The sequence below is a fragment of the Zingiber officinale genome, chromosome 8A, assembly GCF_018446385.1.
Source record: "Zingiber officinale cultivar Zhangliang chromosome 8A, Zo_v1.1, whole genome shotgun sequence".
In the NCBI taxonomy this organism is placed as follows: domain Eukaryota; kingdom Viridiplantae; phylum Streptophyta; class Magnoliopsida; order Zingiberales; family Zingiberaceae; genus Zingiber; species Zingiber officinale.
Window position 1 is genome coordinate 45,990,569 of NC_056000.1, and position 20,616 is coordinate 46,011,184.

General features: G+C 36.9%; 2 protein-coding genes across 3 annotated transcripts; both read right to left on the bottom strand.

Annotated features, from left to right (window-relative positions):
• Positions 1-119: 119 nt before the first annotated feature.
• On the bottom strand, positions 120-6,007 carry LOC122008794 (calcium and calcium/calmodulin-dependent serine/threonine-protein kinase-like). 2 transcript variants are annotated; one of them, XM_042564639.1, is made up of 8 exons: positions 5,682-6,007; positions 4,751-5,538; positions 4,211-4,289; positions 2,266-2,376; positions 1,919-2,151; positions 1,047-1,254; positions 548-607; positions 120-472 (listed from the first exon to the last, which is right to left on the bottom strand). In XM_042564639.1, exons 2-8 carry the CDS (start codon positions 5,449-5,451, stop codon positions 296-298), a joined length of 1,569 nt encoding a protein of 522 aa, XP_042420573.1. In that variant the 5' UTR covers positions 5,452-5,538; positions 5,682-6,007; the 3' UTR covers positions 120-295. The 2 variants fall into 2 exon arrangements, with proteins under 2 accessions (XP_042420573.1, XP_042420574.1); XM_042564640.1 differs by having other exon boundaries at positions 4,211-4,265; positions 4,751-6,006.
• A 1,097-nt stretch (positions 6,008-7,104) lies between these two features.
• On the bottom strand, positions 7,105-15,454 carry LOC122008795 (protein ANTHESIS POMOTING FACTOR 1-like). Its single transcript, XM_042564641.1, has 10 exons — positions 15,164-15,454; positions 14,447-14,547; positions 13,381-13,490; positions 13,217-13,283; positions 13,020-13,119; positions 12,789-12,905; positions 12,586-12,723; positions 9,676-9,757; positions 8,124-8,173; positions 7,105-7,481 (listed from the first exon to the last, which is right to left on the bottom strand). The coding sequence occupies exons 1-10, from the start codon at positions 15,233-15,235 to the stop codon at positions 7,329-7,331; spliced, it is 990 nt and encodes a 329-aa protein (XP_042420575.1). The 5' UTR covers positions 15,236-15,454; the 3' UTR covers positions 7,105-7,328.
• Positions 15,455-20,616: the final 5,162 nt, after the last annotated feature.

The window sequence follows — 20,616 nt, forward strand, 5'->3', positions numbered from 1 at the left end:
CTTCTTTTGGAGTAAAAATTAGGTTTGCCTTTGGCTCATAAAAAGAATGAATAGCTTTGGCGTAATGGTAAAGAGAATATGCTTCAACATGAATAATTAAACAGATAATATAGAAATAATTACAAATATAATTTGAAACATATTAAAATGTTTGTAAAGTGCAACCGCTACAATTGCATCAAGCACTGATTTTTGCAAACTTTAGAGAACCACAATTGTCATTACCAACATTTATATCTCTACGTATTCCTAAATTGCAAGCATTAATAGTCACGGGAAACCTCATCAAACTCTCTTAGAGTGGTCGCAAGGAAGACAAGACGACGTCTTGCAGAGAGCTATCAACCTGCATCGCTGCTTTGAACTCGTCGAATGTGACCTTCCCATCGCTATTTGCATCCATCTGATCAAATATCTCATCCAGCTTCCCTGGTTCAGCTATATCCAAAGGTAAACAATCCTCTGGCAAGGCCTGCAAAGGAAAATCTTAATGAGTAATGTGTGTTGTTGCAGATGAGGATGATATATAGGTGATGCATGCAATTACTCGAAGCATTGATGCCAGTTCTTCCTTGCTGATATAGCCAGACCTGTCTGTGTCATACATCTGCACAAATAGAGTACAAACATATCGATAATATGAAAAATACAAAAGAAAAGTCTAATGATAGTTTAAAAAAAGGGGGAAATGAATTTGAATCACAGGGTTATTTAGACCATGGGAATGGCTTTTGAATAACCTTGCAGTTCAATTTGTTTTCCTTGTGTGTATTTTGCAAAGTTAAATACCAGGATACATTGAAAAATCTTGTGCAAAACCAGCTGCTAGCTTCAAGATCCAGGAAAATAGAATAGCTTTGACTATAATGATTACCCATCCATATTGTTACACAAAAGCTGGATGTTGTAATCTTTAATTGTGTTCTTGAGATTCAAAATTCTTAGCTTTTATAATGGGGAAAGCTAAATAGGAGCTCCAATGCATGTGTTGTGCTTTCTGCCTACACTGTCCTATTTCAGAAAATCTTGTGAACACTGATATTTACCTGAAAACAAAGTCGTAGAGCCTCATCTCCTCGTGAATTCTTGAGACTTGAAAGGCCGCAAAGGATCTCTCTCATGTCAACAGTTCCATCGCGGTTGTTGTCAAATAGATCAAAAACACGAGAAGCTAGGGGTATTAGTGAATTCATCTTCATCGCCTTCAAGACTTCCTCAAATTCTGACAAAGTGGCATTCTCTCCGTTTGAACATCTGCACCCAACAACACTTGCTTTTAGAAATTTTATTTGACATCAGAGCTTTCTTCGCAATTCATATTGTTTGCCTATCTTTATTTTGCGAATAAATTCTATTAAAATGTCATTTAACTCTATTGAAACCCAAGTTAAAGAAATGTCAATTACATTGTATACTCAAACCATCTGATATACTTAAAATTGGAAGGGAAAGGAAGCTGATCTAAATATGTTCATAACTGATATTGAATAATATTGGATATGCCATTCTTTTTCTCTCAATTTAATTTCAAAAAAATATCAAAGATTTTACTTGTCAACAAATACAAGCATTTATGACAACAATGAAAAAAGGTGTACATAGAAATATAGAATCAGATAATACAGCTTAAAATTGCACGTCAGTTATGAACATAGAATTTCTGAGTAACAGTGACAATAAAGTTGAATTACAATCTGATTACCTTGAAAACAAAATTCAGATAGGAAGTTTCATATTGTATTAGAGTTGTATAAAAGCAGGGCAATTTTTCTAACAGGCATGACATTAATATAAACATTTGTCTGATAATTGTTGATTAAATGCATTTTTGAGATGCTTTAAAGCACTTTAGTATTGACGTACACAGTCGATATCTAACATGGAAATTAGGAATTTAAGAGTTGATTTATAAACTTACATCCTCTTGAAGTGTAGGCGTAGATTTTCCAATTCCTCCGGGGTGAGATCATGTGACCCTAGCAGGCTCTTCAGTTTCTTTGTTCTTAGTGCAACCTTGCTGCTTAACACACTTGCTATAGCAGCTGCACGCAATTTCCTCCTAGCATTAAATTTTTGCAGTTTAGTGACAACCTCTGGAACCATGAGGTCCTGTCTTGCTGAATCCCCTATAACCCATGGATGCTTTAGTAGCTGATTAGATAGACAATCAATTATGATGAATGTTAGGCAATACGATAGAATTGAATGGCAACATCAAAATGATCAAGTGACCTCTAAACAATCTATGTGAATCACTAATCATACATCAGTAGCGGTTGGTCTTTTGTAAGGCTCTACTGACAACAGTCTAGATATTAAATCCTTCGCTGAGAGTGAAATAGTCTTCCATGTTGGATCCTCAAAGTTAAAATCACCCTAGATATACACAATTGTTAAACAATGAAAATGAGTCTCATGTATAAAAGTTTAGAAAGAAGATAATAAAGAAATAACAAAGTATCATCTACAATGATCAATAATGCACAAATTATAGATAATCTTAAGAACGAGGACAAAGTACTTATAGGTTTCTCATACTTTGTTAACATGGAAGAATTTAAAGCTCCTCAAAAGAAAAGATTATTATCGAGGGTGTGAAGGTTTGCATAATTTCATTAACTGAGAATATACAACAGTCAAATTATTATTTTTTAATAAGGCTTGTAGATGATAATAATAAGGTAAAATTATTTTTGAAATAGATGAATTTTTTATAGTGGTTCACCAACTTTGTTAAATATTAAATGTAACAATTGAGTAGAGCAATTACCATTCTAACACCAACATGAGAGACTGTAGAATTGTCTTATATGTTTTAGTTATCAGAGCCTCATGGCACATTATGAATGACCTCAAGATAGAGAACAAATCATTTAAAGGTTTCTTATTCTTTCAAGTGTGGAGAATGCTTTTATTTCACAGTTCAATACTATGAATGGCTCACTCCAACTTATCCACAGACTTTGCAAAGGAAAAGGCAACTTTCATGGCCCATAAAGGTTTGCATAATTGCCTCAATTAAGTTTAACTAATAAATGGTAAAACTGTATACACAATAGAGGAATTTCTAGAAAAGTTTCATCAATTTCATTAAGCTTAATCTATAAAAGTCAACTAATCATTCCCATACTCACACCAGCAGGAATGTAAATTGTGTTAAGCCTTACGTATGAATGTTATAACTTATCTCAAGATTGAATATATATATGTATAAAGGTTTCTTAGTTTTTGATAGCATGTATGACTGAGTTTATGTAGTAGTTCTCTGCTATAAATCAGCTCTAAATTTTTCTTTACCATCCATGAATTTTTCTCGAAAGGAAAAGACTACTTTCATGTATGGCAGAAGTTTGCATAATCAGATAAACTAAATTTAACTAATGTATAGTAAAGTTAAAAAAGCAATAAAGAAAAGTATACAATAGTCCAATTTTATTAAGTTTTAAATATGCAAAAAAATATATTAAACTTTAGCTAGCTTTAATAGTTGACAATAATATTTAACATACTAACATCAATGGAGAGCTTGTAAATTTGGCTACAATAGTTATCTGAAAACCTTGGATATGAGCATTATATATTATTAGATCCAAAAAGGTATTTACCTATTTCTTATTTTTCAATTAAAGCACAGATGAATGATTTTATTTCATAGTTTTTGAATGTAAATAATTCGCTTTAGTGTCTATTTAGCATCCATGAAAGACCTCAAAAAGGAAAAACAAAGGACCAGCATTTGGAAGGCATTGCCAGTACCATGGAGTTAACAAATGGCTGTGAGTAGGTTCCAAGGGAATTTTGAAACTTGATTTACAAAGTTTTAACTCTATGAAATATTTTGACAAACAAGTTAAGCACATGTATCAGGAGGAAAATCAAAGCCGGGATTGAGTTACTAGGCTTCTTATATCGAATGTCAGTTTGTCGATGTGAAGCTACTTTATCTGGACTTGGTTGACTGGGTTCAAGTTTAATGAAAAAACACTTTACAACTTTGGCCAAAAAAAAGGACTAGATCGAGAACTACACATGACTAATAACATCAAATATTTTCTCAAGTATAGATCATTGTTCAATTGTAATTGATGACATAAAATCTCCCAAGGCATTCAAAAATTAACAAGTTATATCCAGAATGCAAGGAAGCAATGTCATGCATTATACTCAATATACAGGAAATTGGTGCAGATATCGTTATTGATAAACTTACATTTAGTATACGTTGCTGCTTTTCACGATTGGTTGCTGCTGTAAACGGCGGGCATCTGGGACAATGGATAAAGGAGACACTATAAAAGTGCATATTATTTTTCCTGAAGAACACTAGATACAACTTGAATATGATAAATCATCTTCATTCCTATCATCTTCCATTATTTCCATGTTCCTACTCTCCACTAGCCTTAGGAGTGGAAGGAAATTGATTTTTTATACTAAATACAAAGTTTCAGTAAGGATCCTGAATGTAAATGTTGCCATTACTATCCTAGGCAAAAGAAATAGACTCAAATGTAAGTCTTGGAGTTGAAGTGATAAAATCAGCACAGTTTACAATCTCAAAAACTGCAATTTCTATGCCTGTCTTTCTTTCCTTTCTTATGTGAAATTTTGTATTTATATGTCACACCAAACAAGAGACAATTCTTTTCGACTTCAAATCAAATAGATAGTCTTTCCTTTTGGCAAGGAAGACACCAGATATTAAAGTATATGATTACAAATTGTTGTAAATCAAAATTAAATGGCATACCCTGATAGAAGGATATATAGGATGACCCCAAGAGACCACATATCACTAGCTGCTGAAACTTGGTGCCGGGATAGAGCTTCAGGCGAGACATAGTCAATCGATCCAAACAGTGCGACGATAGGATCAGAGTGATCCTCCACAGAACTCAAGCCAAAGTCCATTATCTTCAAATGGGACATGGTTCTGTCCAAGAACAAGCAGTTCTCTGGTTTAAGATCGCGATGGATGATGTTTGCTTTATGAAGTGCCTCCAATCCACTGGCTATCTGCCTAATGACCACAGCTGCTTCAAATTCTGAGTATCGGTCATGAGTCACGATTCTATCAAACAGCTCCCCGCCGTGACAAAGTTCCAGGACAAGATGAACTCCATCTGAATCGTCGTACACATCGTAAAGGTTGAGTACGTTGTTGTGAGGGGAGACCTTCTCCACAATCCGCCGCATGACTAGGATTTCATTGGTTAGCAAAGCATCCGATATGGAGACCTGCTTCCATGTGGTTATACTATCGAGACCATCGTTCTTCCGCTTTGACCCAGGAGGCATGTAGCCGAACCGCCTGAGGGTCTTGATAGCAACCTGGCTCATTTCGCCGGTTGATTTGCTGATGCCCTTTCTCACCACGGAGAATCCCCCACGACCAAGGACATCGGCGATCTCATAATCATCAGATAGCCTTCTACGATCATGCCTCGACATAGCCCCGAGAAAGCAAACCTTGTCCAAATTAGGGCACGCTTCTTGCTCAAGATTTCTTTTGTTCTAGAGTCAAGAACCCCGAAAGCCCTAGAACTCCCAATTACCACGGTCCAGTTGAAAGAAACAATTGAAGAAATTCCGAAAGTTTTCATTTCCCCCATTTTTTAATGAACAGGGAGCCGGCGACGCGCCGACCATATTTTATTGTGAAAAGAAAAGGCAAGTAGTACCTAGAGAAAGCGACACCTTGGTCTCCAGAGAATCCTTGGAAGCCGTCTCCTCGACGGAGAGAGAAAGAGGCGTTCTGCCTCTCCGCCGCCGCCTTGTCCTCTCCTGATCCTTTCCATGTTTCTTCCTTCTCAGAGGCACTGGCCGGTGCCGGCGGCAATTCGAGCAGCGGCAGGTCCTCCAGATCGAGATTTGAACATCAGATCTATACACATCGAGCTTTGTCGCCCCAGATCCGTCTCCATCCCCAAATCCCTAGTTCACTACTGTAACAGCAAAGCACGAAATTCAGCCCGAGCGGAAGCGCGAACCGGAACACAAAAAAAACGATATTTTGAATAAAAAGCCATCGGACCGAGAGAAGAAGAATGACGTCATTTTAAAGTAAATTTTAATCAAAATTTAATTGACTGCTAAAAATTTGTAATTTATGAAAAGTTTTTTTTTTTAAAAAAAATCCTAATTACTAAATTATCATAAAAATTTTCTATTTTAATAAGTTTCAAACTTTTGAAATTAATAAATTTATTACGTATTTATTAGAGTGTGATAAAATTATTGCACCTTCTTTTAAATTGAATCGTTGACATGTCATATCCTTAATTATTTTATATATATATTCTTAAATTTAAAATAAACTCCCAAATAAATTTGTAATCATTTGTCTAGCGCTCATTTGTAAAGAGTTTTTTTTTATTCAAGTGATTGATTTATCCTAAAGTGAATTAATTAAAGTGACTGAGCGACCTCTTTAAATGACAGGAATTTTATTTCTTAATAAATTATTTTTATGATGATTTGATCCATATTCTTATATAATAATCTATTATTTAAATATCAACTTGACTATATACATTGAACTGATATAATATATTTTTATTGTGGCAAAAAAAATATATTATATCAGTTCAATGTACCAGTAGTGATGGAAATTTTGAAGGAATACAAATAAGTTTATATATATTTTTTAAAAAATGATAAGCATTTAGAATGACCGGTGAATTTATCTTGGAGTATTGATCTTTACATTGTTAATGCTTTTTGTCAGTGGATTCCATCCTTGTAAACCCACCCGTCAGACCGTCAGTCATTTATTTATTTCAAAAAGACCTTTAAATCTCATTATTATGAGAATATTTTGTAAGATTTAGAAAGATCACCTGCCCTACTGCTCTGTTTATTTTCTTTTGTTCCTTAGCGATGCTGATGTATAGGCCTTCTTTGTCTTAACATTTGGCCTATTTCAGCTCTTGTATCATTCCATTTCCATTTTGTGTTTCAAATTTTCTCATTGTCTTTTTAGTCGTCAAGTGGATGGTGAGTTTGTAAGCAATCGTTGTCATTTTCAGTGGTTGCGAGGATCAATTCATAGATGTGAAATTAAGAACTTATTTATCTCCGTAAAAAGATTATTTTCCTGGAAGGAACGAAAAGGAATGGACAGTCAAAATTTTCTTTTACATTTGTCTACAACGTCAGATGAGATCTTACATGATCGCAATTAACACAGACAAGCTCACTAATCACTTAATTTAAACGCCGAAATTGCTTTTTGAGTCGAAAAGAGATATCGGAATTTCAATACTCAGAGCGATGCTCCAAGAGAAGTTTCCATAACGAGAACAAACCACAACATTACAATGATTTGTTCATTCTCTAACAGCAGCTTCACCGTCTTTGGTTTCCTCGTCTGACTTGGGTATCCAAAATGTTAGGGCAGAGGATGCGGCAGCGAACATGACTCTCCTCGGAGCCCACTTCAAGCAGGATACCGCACCGATATAACTATTCCAGGATGATACCTGTAGCACAGCACAAATTGTTAGTCTCTGCAGTTCAAACAACGATCATAACCAGCCACATCGAAATACTCAGAATGTTGTGAACCAATGCTGGATGAATGTGCTAAGATTTTCTATGGCGTCCATTGCTGAATCGTTTGGAATATTATGAATGATTCAGAGTAGCTCTAGTTTTGTCAAAACAAGCACCCGGCAACAATTTAAGAGGTAGGTCAAATATAACTTCGGCGAGGCAGTCAATTCTTGGCTTTAGGAAAGCAAAAGATAAGATGATCAATAAATGCTCCAATTAAGCGATATGAAATTATGACAAACACGTATATCAAACGAGGAAAGGGAAAACTAAAAAAAACTTAGTTAACAACGAAGTGATATAAAACAAGGCAAAATTTATTCAAGTATAGAAGATGATATAATAGAAGATAGAGTTTAATGGAATAAAAGAATCCATATAGTTGACCCTACCTAGTGGGATAGGCTTGGTTATTATTATTATTGTAGGAAAGCAAAGGAAAAGAATACAATGTGATAATAAGCCACATTAGAACAGCATGTGCTATGTTTGTAGTCCAAGTTCTGAAGGAACTTTCATCGAGTTTCTGACAATTTTAAAAGATGCGGTGCAAGGAGGAACAAGAATACCTCATTGGGCTTTTCAATCAACCAAGCATGCAAAGTACCATCTCCAGAACCTACAACAGAACATCAAAGTAGAAATAAGTTATCTTAAAACACCAAGCAGCAGATATGCAAGGACAATATGCCCAAAGTGAGGATAAAACAATGAACTTGCTTTTCGTACAATTTATGTTTTCAGTTATCTATCGAAGAAGTGAATTGAGATATCTTCTATTGCCGTTAAGTATCAATCTAGGTTAAAACACACACAAAAAGCAGAACTCATAAACCTTTCCTAGTCTGAATGACACATCAAACAGTTCATGCAATCAAGATCAGTGTTCTACAGTGGGTCAGGAAGCTTCAATCAGCAAGTTCAGTCGGTGAGGGCAACATATGTATAATAAAAAAATGAGTTTGATAATTTACAGGAGAGGAAGAACAGAGAGAACAAATAGGAAAGTTTGAGATCTGGAAGAGCAGGAAGAGCATAGGAGGGTGAATAACTACATTTTGATGAAGAAATCTCTCTTTGAAACGTTGCCTGAACAATTAATTTGATCAATTAGCATATAAAACTATAAAGTTGCCATTTCATGTTGAAGAACAGGTAACACAAATAATTTTTTTAAGCTACATGAACCAACCACTATTTAGAGATTGGACAATCGTCAGACTGATAGTTCGATTCAAGCATGCATAACCTTCTCATGGATTTACGATTGTCACTCATATTGGAACACAGAGCAATTATATATTATGTGAAGATGTTACCCTTGTCCATACCTCAAACTTTGAAGATGTCAGGTAGCTCAATAATCAATAGGCAAATATCATATCAGGTGATGGGATTGAATCAATTTGGGGGTTTCCAGCTACCTCAACTTGTTAATAGTAAGATCCTTGAATTGAATACAACTATCACTTAACCCTAGTTTGAATACATCATGAGTTGGTGGGTGGAATTCACTGCTGGAAAATCCTAAAGTGAATACTCCCTCCAATTTTATGTTGACTGACAATAGTTTGGTTTAGCATTATATACCATCTACACTACTTATCCATCATCAAGTTGTGACACGAACAACTACTTGTCCAATTTTAAGTTACAATATATGTGGTGTTAGCTACCTTGTAAATACATCATGATAAAGTTTAGGGCCAAAAAATCTGGCTGATTCCGTTTATCTGTGATCACATTGTGATGGTTAGGCTAGATTAGTCAACCGAAGTCCTTAAATGTTGGTAGCAAGCTCCTAAGGAATATGGCTTCGTCACTAAACTTTACCCAAGAAAGATTATGCATGTGATCACTAGATAAAGAAATGTTACTAATAAAAATGATCAAACCGAGATAGGTGCCTTTAACAGTGGGGAACCTAACTATAAATATCAGAACAACAAGATGGTCAGAACTAAAGTAAATAATCCACTGAGAATGGATAGTAATAAAACAATTGTTAGCTGTCAACTACAACTTCCAACATTTTGATATTTAAACAATCATATAATAATAAAGCAATAATAATATATCATGATATACTGTTAAAATAGCAAGCATTGCATCTCTAACCACCTGCCAGAACGTATTGTCCATCAGGAGTAAAAGTGGCCTCAGTTGTTAAATTAGGTGAAGGCTCCAGACTGAAGCCACAACGCTGCAAAAAACCGAAGAACAAAAATTCATCTACTCATTGTATTGCCTCAAAAACAACATGAAAATTAAAATAAATAATACAAAAATACTAATCTGAAGATACTCCATAAAAGTTCACTATAAATTACTTACTGCATTAAAAAACACTTCGAAATAAAGAAGAAAAAAAACATGTATAAAGTCTGAAAGCCATAAACATTACAAGAAAATAAATATATATATATATATATATATATATGTGATATGCTAAGCGACGCTTTGTGCGCGACCGTGAGCGATGTGCAGACATGGTGTTGCCAGCTCGATGTCTTTGCAAAAAAACATTCCATTTATTCTCTCTCCCCTTCGACCTTCTTTTGAAAACATCACCGAGCGAAATTTCCCATTTTCTAAATTTCCCTCGCCGCGCTCTCTCTCGCTCCTTCCTTCTCCGTCACCGCTGTCTTCCGTCGCAGCTAACCGAAGCTCCCCAAACTGCATGTCAAACACAAAGGCGACCTCGGTGTAAAAGCCCCCCTTTCTCCATTTTCGATCGTAAGCCTTTCCCCTCCACTGTCTATTTTTCAGCTCTGTATAATTTCTTTTTTTTGCACCATATATATATCCTACTAAGCACAAGCCCAAGCTACTATGCTACCAATTTTTTGCTTATATAATTTGTAGGTAACTTGCTTATATATTAGTTTATTATATTATCAGAAGAAAATATTCACTTTGTAGCAGCTACTTGGTAAGTCGTTTCATTTTTCAAAATATTGTAACAGCTACTTGGAATGATAGCTACAATGTTGTAGCAGCTAACTCGACAGTTAGCTACTACAACGGTGTAATAGCTAACCGTCGAGGTAGCTGCTACAGCATTGTAGCAATTACTTGGAATATTAGGTGCTACAACGTTGTAGCAGCTAACTTGGAATGATAGCTACTACAATGCTGTAGCAGCTAACTCGGTGGTTAGCTACACGTTTTAGCAGCTACTTCGACAGTTAATTGCTACACCTTGTAGCAGCTAACTGTTCATGTAACTACTACAACGTGTAGCAGCTAATTATCCAAGTAGCTGCTAGCAGCTCTTACGTAAGTCGTTTCATTTTAAATTGTAATTTCCTCTCCTCTATTTATATTATATACCGTTTATCTATGAAGCTAGGTTTACCAAACTCTCAACTAGCGATAATTTTCTTTCTACTCCGATTCTTACGTTGTTAGTCCATTATTCATCTGAAAAGTATAACATAAAGCCTCCCTATGTGTAGTAACAAATTCATTAATCCATTAATCTTGCTTTCATCCCCGATCCCTAATTCTGCCATTAATGAATTGATGGGTCTCCAAAAATCTATTAATTTCAAATTATATAAGTGACCATTGAATTATTAATAGGGATTGGGGCTTGTTAGCTGCATTGACAATACGTAGCACCTCACTTCTCTAGAGTTGCAGCTACAATGTGTAGCAGCTAATTCGCACTAACTGCTACACAGTGTAGCAACAACTTATGAGAAGCTGCTACACGTTGTAGCAACTCGCTTTAATACTGGATCTTGAGAAAGTTCGACTTATAATTGTCTTTGTTATACTGGATCTTGATAGGTAGCTGCTAAAGCATGAAATTTATGTTGTAGCAGTTACAGACCAGCAACTGCTATAACATCAACTTGATTAAAATTGAATTTCACCGACTCCTTCCGTTGTATTTAATGTGTTATCTGGAAATGATTTTTCAGTTGCTACAATAGTGTTTATGACTACCACACACTAGCTGCTACAACGTGAACCTCATAATCTTTGTTCGTGAGCTTGATCAAGGCTCATGAGTCCTCTTTAATTTACCACATCATGATATGACAACATACTTAAGAAATAAAATAGGAATAATATATACAAAAATAATTTTATTTGGTGATTAAAAATATTGGAGAACAAATTCAAGCACGGTGTTTTGAAAATCGAAAAATTTAGAAATTGGAAAATTTTGCTCGGTGATGTTTTGAAAAGAAGGCCGAAGGGGAGAGAGAATAAATGGAATATTTTTTTGCAAAGACATCGAGCAAGCAACGCCACGTCTACGCGTCGTTCACGGTCGCATACAAAGCGTCACTTAACATATATATATATATATATATATATATATATATATATATATATATATATATATTAGGCATCAAAACAAATATGAGTAGATTAAAATAAGATGAATATTAATTCACAAGGTGTTCATGAAATCTAAGCTTGTGGACCAGTAAACAAAGCATTGAATCTAGAAACTAGTACATAATTTCAACTGCATGATGCAGTTTGAGATAATACAGTTGAGAATTATAAACTTGCACTTAAAATTTAAAGGTTCTCTATCAATAATATTAGCATATATATATATATATATATATATATAAGCTATGTTTGAATGGAGAGAATCCCCTTGAACTCAGTTTCATCATCAAGCTATGTTTGGTCTAACTATTAGGGATTCTGTAACATGAATCTTATTCCTCAATTGACATATCACCGGTAAGATTCAAATCAACTTAAATCATTTTTAGTCAATGTTTTCATTGGTCAACCTCTACCTCTTACACCTTCTACTCCAATCGTGCAACTTATTAACTATAGAAACTAAACTATTGGTTGCCTTAGAATATGTCCACATCATCTCAACTCTTGACCTATTTTCTCTCCTGTTATCATCTATTGAAGCTATGTCTAATCGCTCTCACATCAGTATTTTTTTTTCATTTTACTAACTCCATAAATATATCTTACCATGTACTACTTACTGACTTAGCAGATATTATCATGTCAATAAAACAGCCAACACGGAATGTGAACCTTATCTCCTCCATAAGCATCTAGAATGTAGATATTATTATTTGTGGTTGTCAAAACCATAGACCTGCCGTCATTGCTGAACTTGATATCACAGACCTCAGCTGTATCTCCACCAACCAGGAAAGTATCGAATGGACCCTGAAGTCAAAAAAGCTTAGAAATTTATCATGCATAAAGGAGATCCAAGTTTCTACAATGCTAACCTTATCGTATGAACGAGAATCAAACAATTTGATGGCACCTCCTTCCATTGCCACTGCAAAGACAAGGCCCTGTTGATCATAGGCAACAGTAGGCCTTCCACGCAAACGCAGAATCCCCTGAAAGCTAAAGCAGTGAGTATAAATCACATTTACATAATTAATATTCCAAGTCTTAATAAAACTTATATGGTAACTTCCACATTTAATAAAGCATTTCAAGCAAGAACTCACTTGGCAAGCATTTACACGAAGATCCCATATTCTTACACTATGGTCAAGAGAGCCTGACATGAAGCTATCATTTATTGGAGACATACAAAGTGAAACAACTCTGCAAAAGTGCAAGTGCTTGTTAGGATTGAATGTACAAGGCATATAAAAACCCAACAGTTAGTAGTGTCATTACCAAATAGAAACTTAACAATTACCTTTTCTTATGGCCTTTAAAATACCGCAGACAACGGTTATCATACATGGAAAGATATCGCAAGCATTCTATTAAATGAGAAGAATATCATAAGGTTTATGCACAAAAATTATTGAGAACATGTGTTCAAGAAGAAAATGGCTAATTACTAATATAAAGAAGCACCATTTGTCAACTCTAAGTTGTATCTTGATGAGCATAAAATGGAACTTGGATGGTGTGTAAAGCAAATGCGGTCAGAACCATGCTTCTTGTGATATGTAGTCTTCAATAACCTGCATGCAAGAGCAAGTTTGATTCACTAAAAATAATACATGTTTCACTTAGAAAACAAAAAAAAAAATGAAAAGATTTTACATTTCCCTTCCATGACCAATATACTAATAGTAGAAAGAAGTAAGGTTCAAGAGAATATAGTGTTCAAGGCAGAAAGCTCTCTCTAGATTGGTAAATAGGATCATACAAGTATAAAAAAACCAAACTTCAGATACCCTGATTCCTTGCCTAGGGAATTTTAATCATAAGAGTGGAAAATCACCATGAAAGTGGCATGCTGGGCAATAAAAGGGATCCAATTCATACATCTACATATTTGTGGGAAAAATACATTCATATACATAGTTTAGTTGATTCTTCTCTATCTAATCAAAATGTGATAAGAGACTTGAGGAAATTGACCACTACTAGAGTTGAACAACCTATAAAGTGAATTTTGGCATCAATTTAGTTATCAGGATGTACTGTTTTGGTGCTCGATATAGGTTGGCATTAATTAGAACATGTGAACTAGTTTCCTTTTATTTTTCTTCCATCTTCCTCACCCTTGCCCTTCTTCTTGCGCCTCCTCCCACTCCTTTTGCCTTTTCATCCCTCTTCTCCTTCCATGTTGTCTCTTGCTCCGAGAGGGGATAAGGTGAAGAGAGGAAAAAGATGAGGATAAAGGGTAAAATGCTTAGTTTAACCTTCTACTAGTCCTCATGCCTACCACCATGTCCGCTTCCACCGCAACGTATTATCCTCATGTCATGGTATGAAATTTTGTTCCATAGCAGGTAGCATGGCAGAAATTCACAATTTTGGTCATTTCTTCTATGCCAACCGTACTAAGTAGATATTGTGCTGACGTATGACACTCATCAAAGTATGCCAAGATGAACTAGAGACTTTAAACACAGTGAGCCAGAAAAAAAGGATATATAATAACATTATGGTCATTTAAAGCCATACTCACTTAGCATTTGCAGTATCATACAAGCGTATAGAGTCATCCTCACTTGCAGTAACAAGAAGGTCTTCTGTTCGATGAAAATCCATAGAACTGATATTCCCTACCTACAACAGATAAATTCCAAATTGATGAAACAATGGAACCAAGCCACCAAAAGAAAACAAGAGTCAAAGTTTGTAAATAAAATGAAACTGATTGTTGTGGATGGAAAACAAGACGATGATATGAGCAATTGTGCCTTTACACATGACTATTTAGAGTATCAATTGCTCACATAAATGAAGTTTAGATAAAGAACTCACAGTCCATACAAGATAAATCATCAATCCTCCGACCCCTCACACAACTATTTAAAGAATGATGGAGTCTAGATAAAAGACTCAAATTTCCATACGTTGCCAATCCTCCTATCCCCAAGGAAGTAACTTTGCATAGAGATAAAGATCACATGACATAAATCTCTGATTTTTATACAACCAAGCCTATCAACTTTAGCCTGTGAATGTTATTTTCTATCATTTCCAATCTTGCATAAACATTCTCAGACAACATAACACCAGCTTCCATAGAGTTACTGCAGGTCAAAATTGTCATACTTCATATACTCGAACAAAGAAACTCCCTAATCTCCGAAATTAATAGTCTCAGAGAAGCATAGAAATAACGATACGTAAGCAAAGACGACCGGCATAAAAAGAATCAGCAAGAGAGAGAACTCACATAGTCCGAGAAGACCGCACCGACGGCCATGCTGCGTATGATATCATCATTGAGCTCTGTAACAGAAGGCATCTTCTCTTCCTCTTCCTGCCCCTAGGTTTTCTGACGGAAGAAAAAAGAGGAAAAATCTTTGAGAGACTGCGAAAAAAGAGTGGCGGAAGTGGTTTCCGATTAAATCCGACTGCTGTCCTGTGGATCGGAGTGAAAGGGTTTTAAGGACCCACGACAGTGTTCCCGATCGTCGCGAGGAAGAATCGAAGGAGGAAGCGGATTGTTTTCAGGACCGACAAGTAACAGGTTGTTTTTGTAATTTGAATGTTAATTTTACCTTCTTAAAATAAATAAAAATTCCGAATTATTTATTTATTAGTGTGTTAAAATTTATTTATCAAATATATGATCGAGTCAATTTTTTTTTTTTTTTAATCGTAGACGTCATTATTTGTATAATTTGGTCCTTAGGCTTGGTGCGATAAAATTTAGGGTCAAAACTCAACACATTCGAGTATGTCTTTCTTTATACCTTGACCATTTGTACTAATGATTAGTAGTCATTCATGATTTACCTATTCTGTGTTGACATAAAGAAATGTCAGATAAAATCTTGTGGTCGAAATTTGACGTGTTCGAGCATGTCCTTCCCATGTCTTGGTCACTTGCATTAATAGCTGATAGCTCCCATGATTTATCTTCTCTGTATTAGCCTAGGACATGTCACATAAGGTCTTAAGGTCGAAACTTGACCGCCATGCACTTTCCACCTGTGTACTTGCATTTACCTCCCTCCATATCCGTAGGACCGGCTCTAGGGGGCCGCTGATGTGGCGGTTCCACATTTTTTAAGGTCGAAACTCGACATGTTTGACCATGCTCTCCTCTATATCTTGGTCATTTACACTAATGACTAATAGTCACCTATAATTTATCTTATTCGTATTGGTCTAGAGATGAATTGACAAACACACTAAAGCTAGTGAATCATCTATTATCACATTTATATAATTTGATTAAATTGCTTATTTAATAAACGAAACATATTCTGAAAAAAAAAAACCATGCTGTTTTTATCAATTTTTAACATGTTATAAATTTAAATATAAGTTTTTATATGTGCAATTAAAACGAAAACATGAAAATAATCAGTGATTAAAACGTGTTATATTTTATGCCCAAGTGAAACAATTTGTTAAATTAGTAAACAAATATGAAAATAATTCATTTTTAATTAATTTTATTAAATAAAATTATTAGCAGCTATAGTAGAAAATAATGTGATCAAAACTAAATTAACGGATACATATTGTAAAATAATTTGGTTCATCTCGTCTTACGGAGAAGATGGTTGATTGAGAATGTAATTTTGACATTTATTGTTTGATGACTCTAATTCAACAAAAGTAATTTTAAACGGTCCTGCGTGTCAAAATGAGTGTTAGTGATCGGGTCAGAGAAACGATCTTCAACGTAGGCTCTTCAATACATAAGTCAGTGATCGAGTCAAATAATGAATAGTAGGATGAGTATAAAATTGCGTAACATCGTGTACCTTTGTCTGTAAATAGAGACCCATTTTTATAATATTACTGTTTGTCTGTGCATGAATCTCAAAGTATTTAAAAAAAAAAATACCATAAAGATGTTGGGACCTAGATGTCGGCTAGAGCGGTGAAGACGGTCCACCTCAAATCGTTCATTTGCTTCTTACACTTGTTAGCGCACAGTGAAAGTACAAATATAAAAGCTAAATTAAAATAAAAAAGCAAACCTAACATGTTGATTTAACGTAATTCGGAGACGAGGGTTCCTATTCCACGGTGTATTCGTAAAATTGATGATCTCTATCTGTTGGTGGATTAGTCCCTGGGTGACTCCGACTAGTGAGCAACTCCTTCTGAATGGAGAAACCTCGTCATAATCTCTTGATCACACCACGCGGATCAACACTAAGAGCTTGAGACTCTAATAGGTTTTAACCAAGTCTATTTCGTCACCAAGGTCAGCCACTCCAAACTCCATTATATAGAGCTTGGGGAAATTAGCAAGCTGATTTTACCATTACTAGTTGACTGATGTTAGCCAATGACACTCCATAGAATCCACAATTCTGTCAATGGTTTTTTGCCAGTCGACTTGCGACAGTACCGATTGACTTGCTATAGTGTATCGGTTAACTGTTACAGTACTAATAGACTGGGTTTTCACAGTCGTCGGTCACAAAAATATTCTATGTCTTGCCCCAATCGACTGGTCCATATGCTAGTCGACCGGTAAAACCCTAAACCTAGAATTTTACCCCGAGTACAATCTCTCATGAATTCATCCTCGCCCACACAACCTCAACCTTGCCTTCTACCCATCTTCTATCAGGAGTCTTTTTATAACCCCTGGAAAACTCTATCCGAAGCTGGAATACGTCTTCAATAGGGTTCAAGGCGCCTTCAATCATAAAAATCTTATCACCGAAGATAAAACTTTATCTTCGGCTAACAATCACTATTATGTGCCTTCTATAGGTTGGAAGGTGTCTTTAACACTGCTCATCAAAGGTGTCTTCCAAGCCATGGAAGACACCTTCCATGAGACAAATCAATTCCTTAGATGATCTCTTCGCGTGGGTGATACTCCGACTAACCAGAGTTGAGCTCACCCGAATCCAACTCCAACCTTCTCGTCGAGCAGACTTCCTTCCTGGCTTCTTGTCCCTTAAATATTGTGCACATCTTTCTCGTCCACCGGTGTACTCTTTCGTAGCACCTCATACCTCGGATGCATCAAGCTCGTCGTCTCCTTTCTTCTTACTAGCTACGTCTTCCGCTCGACTTCTTGTGTTCATAAACTCCTGCACACTTAGACTCAAGGATCAAATACAAACAAGACCTAACTTGACTCGGTTGATCTCATCAAAACCAACTTGGGATACTTACAGGGCCTTCTACAATCATACCAATATTGCCCCAAGCGACATTGCTATGATTTTCTTCTTCTCGAGTCAACTGGCGGGGTTGTTCTGCAAAGGCCCAAGTTGATGCTTGGTTATTTCATTGTTGGGACCTTTACTGATTCTGATCGACCCTTCTCGAACTCCGCACTGGGGGGGGGGGGGGGGGTTCGGTCGGTCGTCGATGATTCTGACGATTGGGTGAAAGGGATAGTCAGTGAAATCCCTATTCGGTCGGTCGTCATATTTCCTGATTATAATGAGAGCAATCTTTGGTGTTATGTCTTCCGGAATTATGATAGGTGCAAAACACAAGAGTCCATTAGCGAGGCTCAGGGAAGTGTATCCGTTCGGCTTCTACATGGATAGCATGTGGTCTCAGCTCATGGTGATGTAACAGATGGCCCAGTCGGGGCCCCTTAGGTGGCAAAGCAGGAGGGGGTGTTCGTCGCTTGGGAGCGAAGGCAGGAGTAAAAGGAGCAACCTCCTTCTTCCGAGCAGACTGAGCTTCTTTCACGTTGATGTACTTGGTGGCTCGTCCAAGCAGATGATTAAAGTCTCTCGAAGATTTCTTAGTAAGGGATCGAAAGAAATCATTATGTGTAAACCCTTGGGAGAAGACGTTCACTAGAATCTCCGGGGTGGCCGATGGAACGTCCATGATTACTTGATTGAATTTTTTTATATAAGCCCTTAGCATCTCCTTGGGCCCTTGTTTGAGAGAAAACAAGCTCAGCGTCATCTTATGGGAGCGGTTGTTGGGGATCTAGTGTGGTCGGCTAGAGGGGGGTTGGATAGACAGTGCCTCCAAATTGATTGCTTCATACATATTCGTTTGTGCGCAAGCGGAGATACAATACTAAATATGAATACAAAAGCTAAAGACAAAGAAAGACAAAGCAAACTACTACACGTTGTTTAACATGGTTCGGAGATAAGACTCCTACTCCATAGCTGTCCGTAAGGTGGACGACCCCGATCCATCGGTGGATGACTCCACGGTAAACTCCAGTTAGCTCATGTAGCTCCTTGTGGGTGGAGAAATCTCACCACAACTCTCACAAGAACACTTGAGACGCTAGGGCACAGGTAGACTACTAATAGGGGTTAATCACCTCTATTTCGTCAACCTTAACCAAGCTTCCAAGGCTTGGTTATATAGGCCACGGGTTGGAAAACCCCGCCTACCAATCGACTGGTGAAAGTGTCAGTAAACTTCCCTCTGTGGAGATTCGACCGTTACAACCCAACGACTTGATACCAGTCGACTGGTGAAAGTACCAATCGACTGTACATACTGGCCGAGCGAACAGAAGTATTATGTTCGCTCCCAGTCAACTATACCAGTCGACTGATGATACTTCTTTACAACCTTGACCTCTTGCCTTCAAGTCTACTTCATTTGGCTCTCGTCCCTCGGATGCACCCAAGCCCGCAGCTCATCCCAATGTCATCCTTCGCGTATGCCTCAAAGTCGCTTCCCTCGACTCTTGTCCTTGTTGCATTGTCCATGGTCCCTCGGATGTTCCATCCTTCATCAGACCCGAAGCCATCAACTTGAGTCATATGTGTATCCTACAAACCTATACAAATCAAATACACATATCAAATACAAGGGTGAACTTAACTTAAACCCTTTGTCGAAACACCAAAATACATAATCGCACGGACCGTTGGGATTGCTCCAACAGCGACGACTGCTGGCGAAGTGATGAAGGAATGCTATCTATTGGTGCAATCGACCCAAGTTTGATCGGTATGATCATGGTTTTGATGTGTGTGTCAAAGAGTTTAAGTTAGATTTTCATATATATTTAATATGTGTTTGAGTCTTGCAGGACTTGATGAAACACATATGAGGAGCTTGGGAAGCTCATCCTATGGCTCAGGTTCATGAGATCGGTGAAGGATGGTGCATCCGAGGGACCATAGACGAGGAGCAACGGAGTGAAACCAAAGGAAGTGGACTTCAAGGCAACGTGAAGGATGACACGGAGAGGAGCCGCGGGCTCGGGTGCATCTGAGGGATGAAGGTCGAGGAAGAGGACTTCAAAAGCGATTCCGAAAATGATGAGCATGTAAGAATGTAATGGACTAGCCTACTGGTCATGGGATCAGTCGACTGATCCAATTTCACAGAAAGCACAGAATGCTTCTGTGCTCATCAACAAAGGGGACCAGTCGACTGGTCCCATGACCAGTCGACTGGTACATAGTCGTTGGTAGGATCGCGGATTCTGCAGAGTACCGTTGGTTGTGTCCAACGGTCATACCAGTCGACTGATGTATGAATTAGTCGACTGGTGTCGGGTTGAGTTGATTTATTGATCAACTCTCTTCACTTATAAAAGAGGATCTTTGGGGCAAAAAGGAGGTTACTGATTATTGTTGAATCGCTCCTTTGTCATTGTCCAAAGCTTCCAAGTCCACTCTTCCTCTCCAAACCTAAGTTCCATCTTGTAAGAGGAAGAGAGCTTTGTGAGAGATTGTACTCCACCGAGAAGGAGTAAGATCT

What these genes read in the sequence shown, in the direction of transcription:
- LOC122008794 (XM_042564639.1), bottom strand. Translation starts at nt 5,451, where the DNA reads ATGTCGAGGCATGATCGTAGAAGGCTATCTGATGATTATGAGATCGCC. An exon ending in CTATATATCCTTCTATCAGG is followed by an intron (nt 4,290 to 4,750) that starts GTATGCCATTTA and finishes GCACTTTTATAG; the next exon opens with TGTCTCCTTTATCCATTGTC. An exon ending in AACTGGCATCAATGCTTCGA is followed by an intron (nt 473 to 547) that starts GTAATTGCATGC and finishes TTTCCTTTGCAG; the next exon opens with GCCTTGCCAGAGGATTGTTT.
- LOC122008795 (XM_042564641.1), bottom strand. Translation starts at nt 15,235, where the DNA reads ATGCCTTCTGTTACAGAGCTCAATGATGATATCATACGCAGCATGGCC. An exon ending in TATGATACTGCAAATGCTAA is followed by an intron (nt 13,491 to 14,446) that starts GTGAGTATGGCT and finishes TCTTGCATGCAG; the next exon opens with GTTATTGAAGACTACATATC. An exon ending in TGATTGAAAAGCCCAATGAG is followed by an intron (nt 7,482 to 8,123) that starts GTATTCTTGTTC and finishes GCTGTGCTACAG; the next exon opens with GTATCATCCTGGAATAGTTA.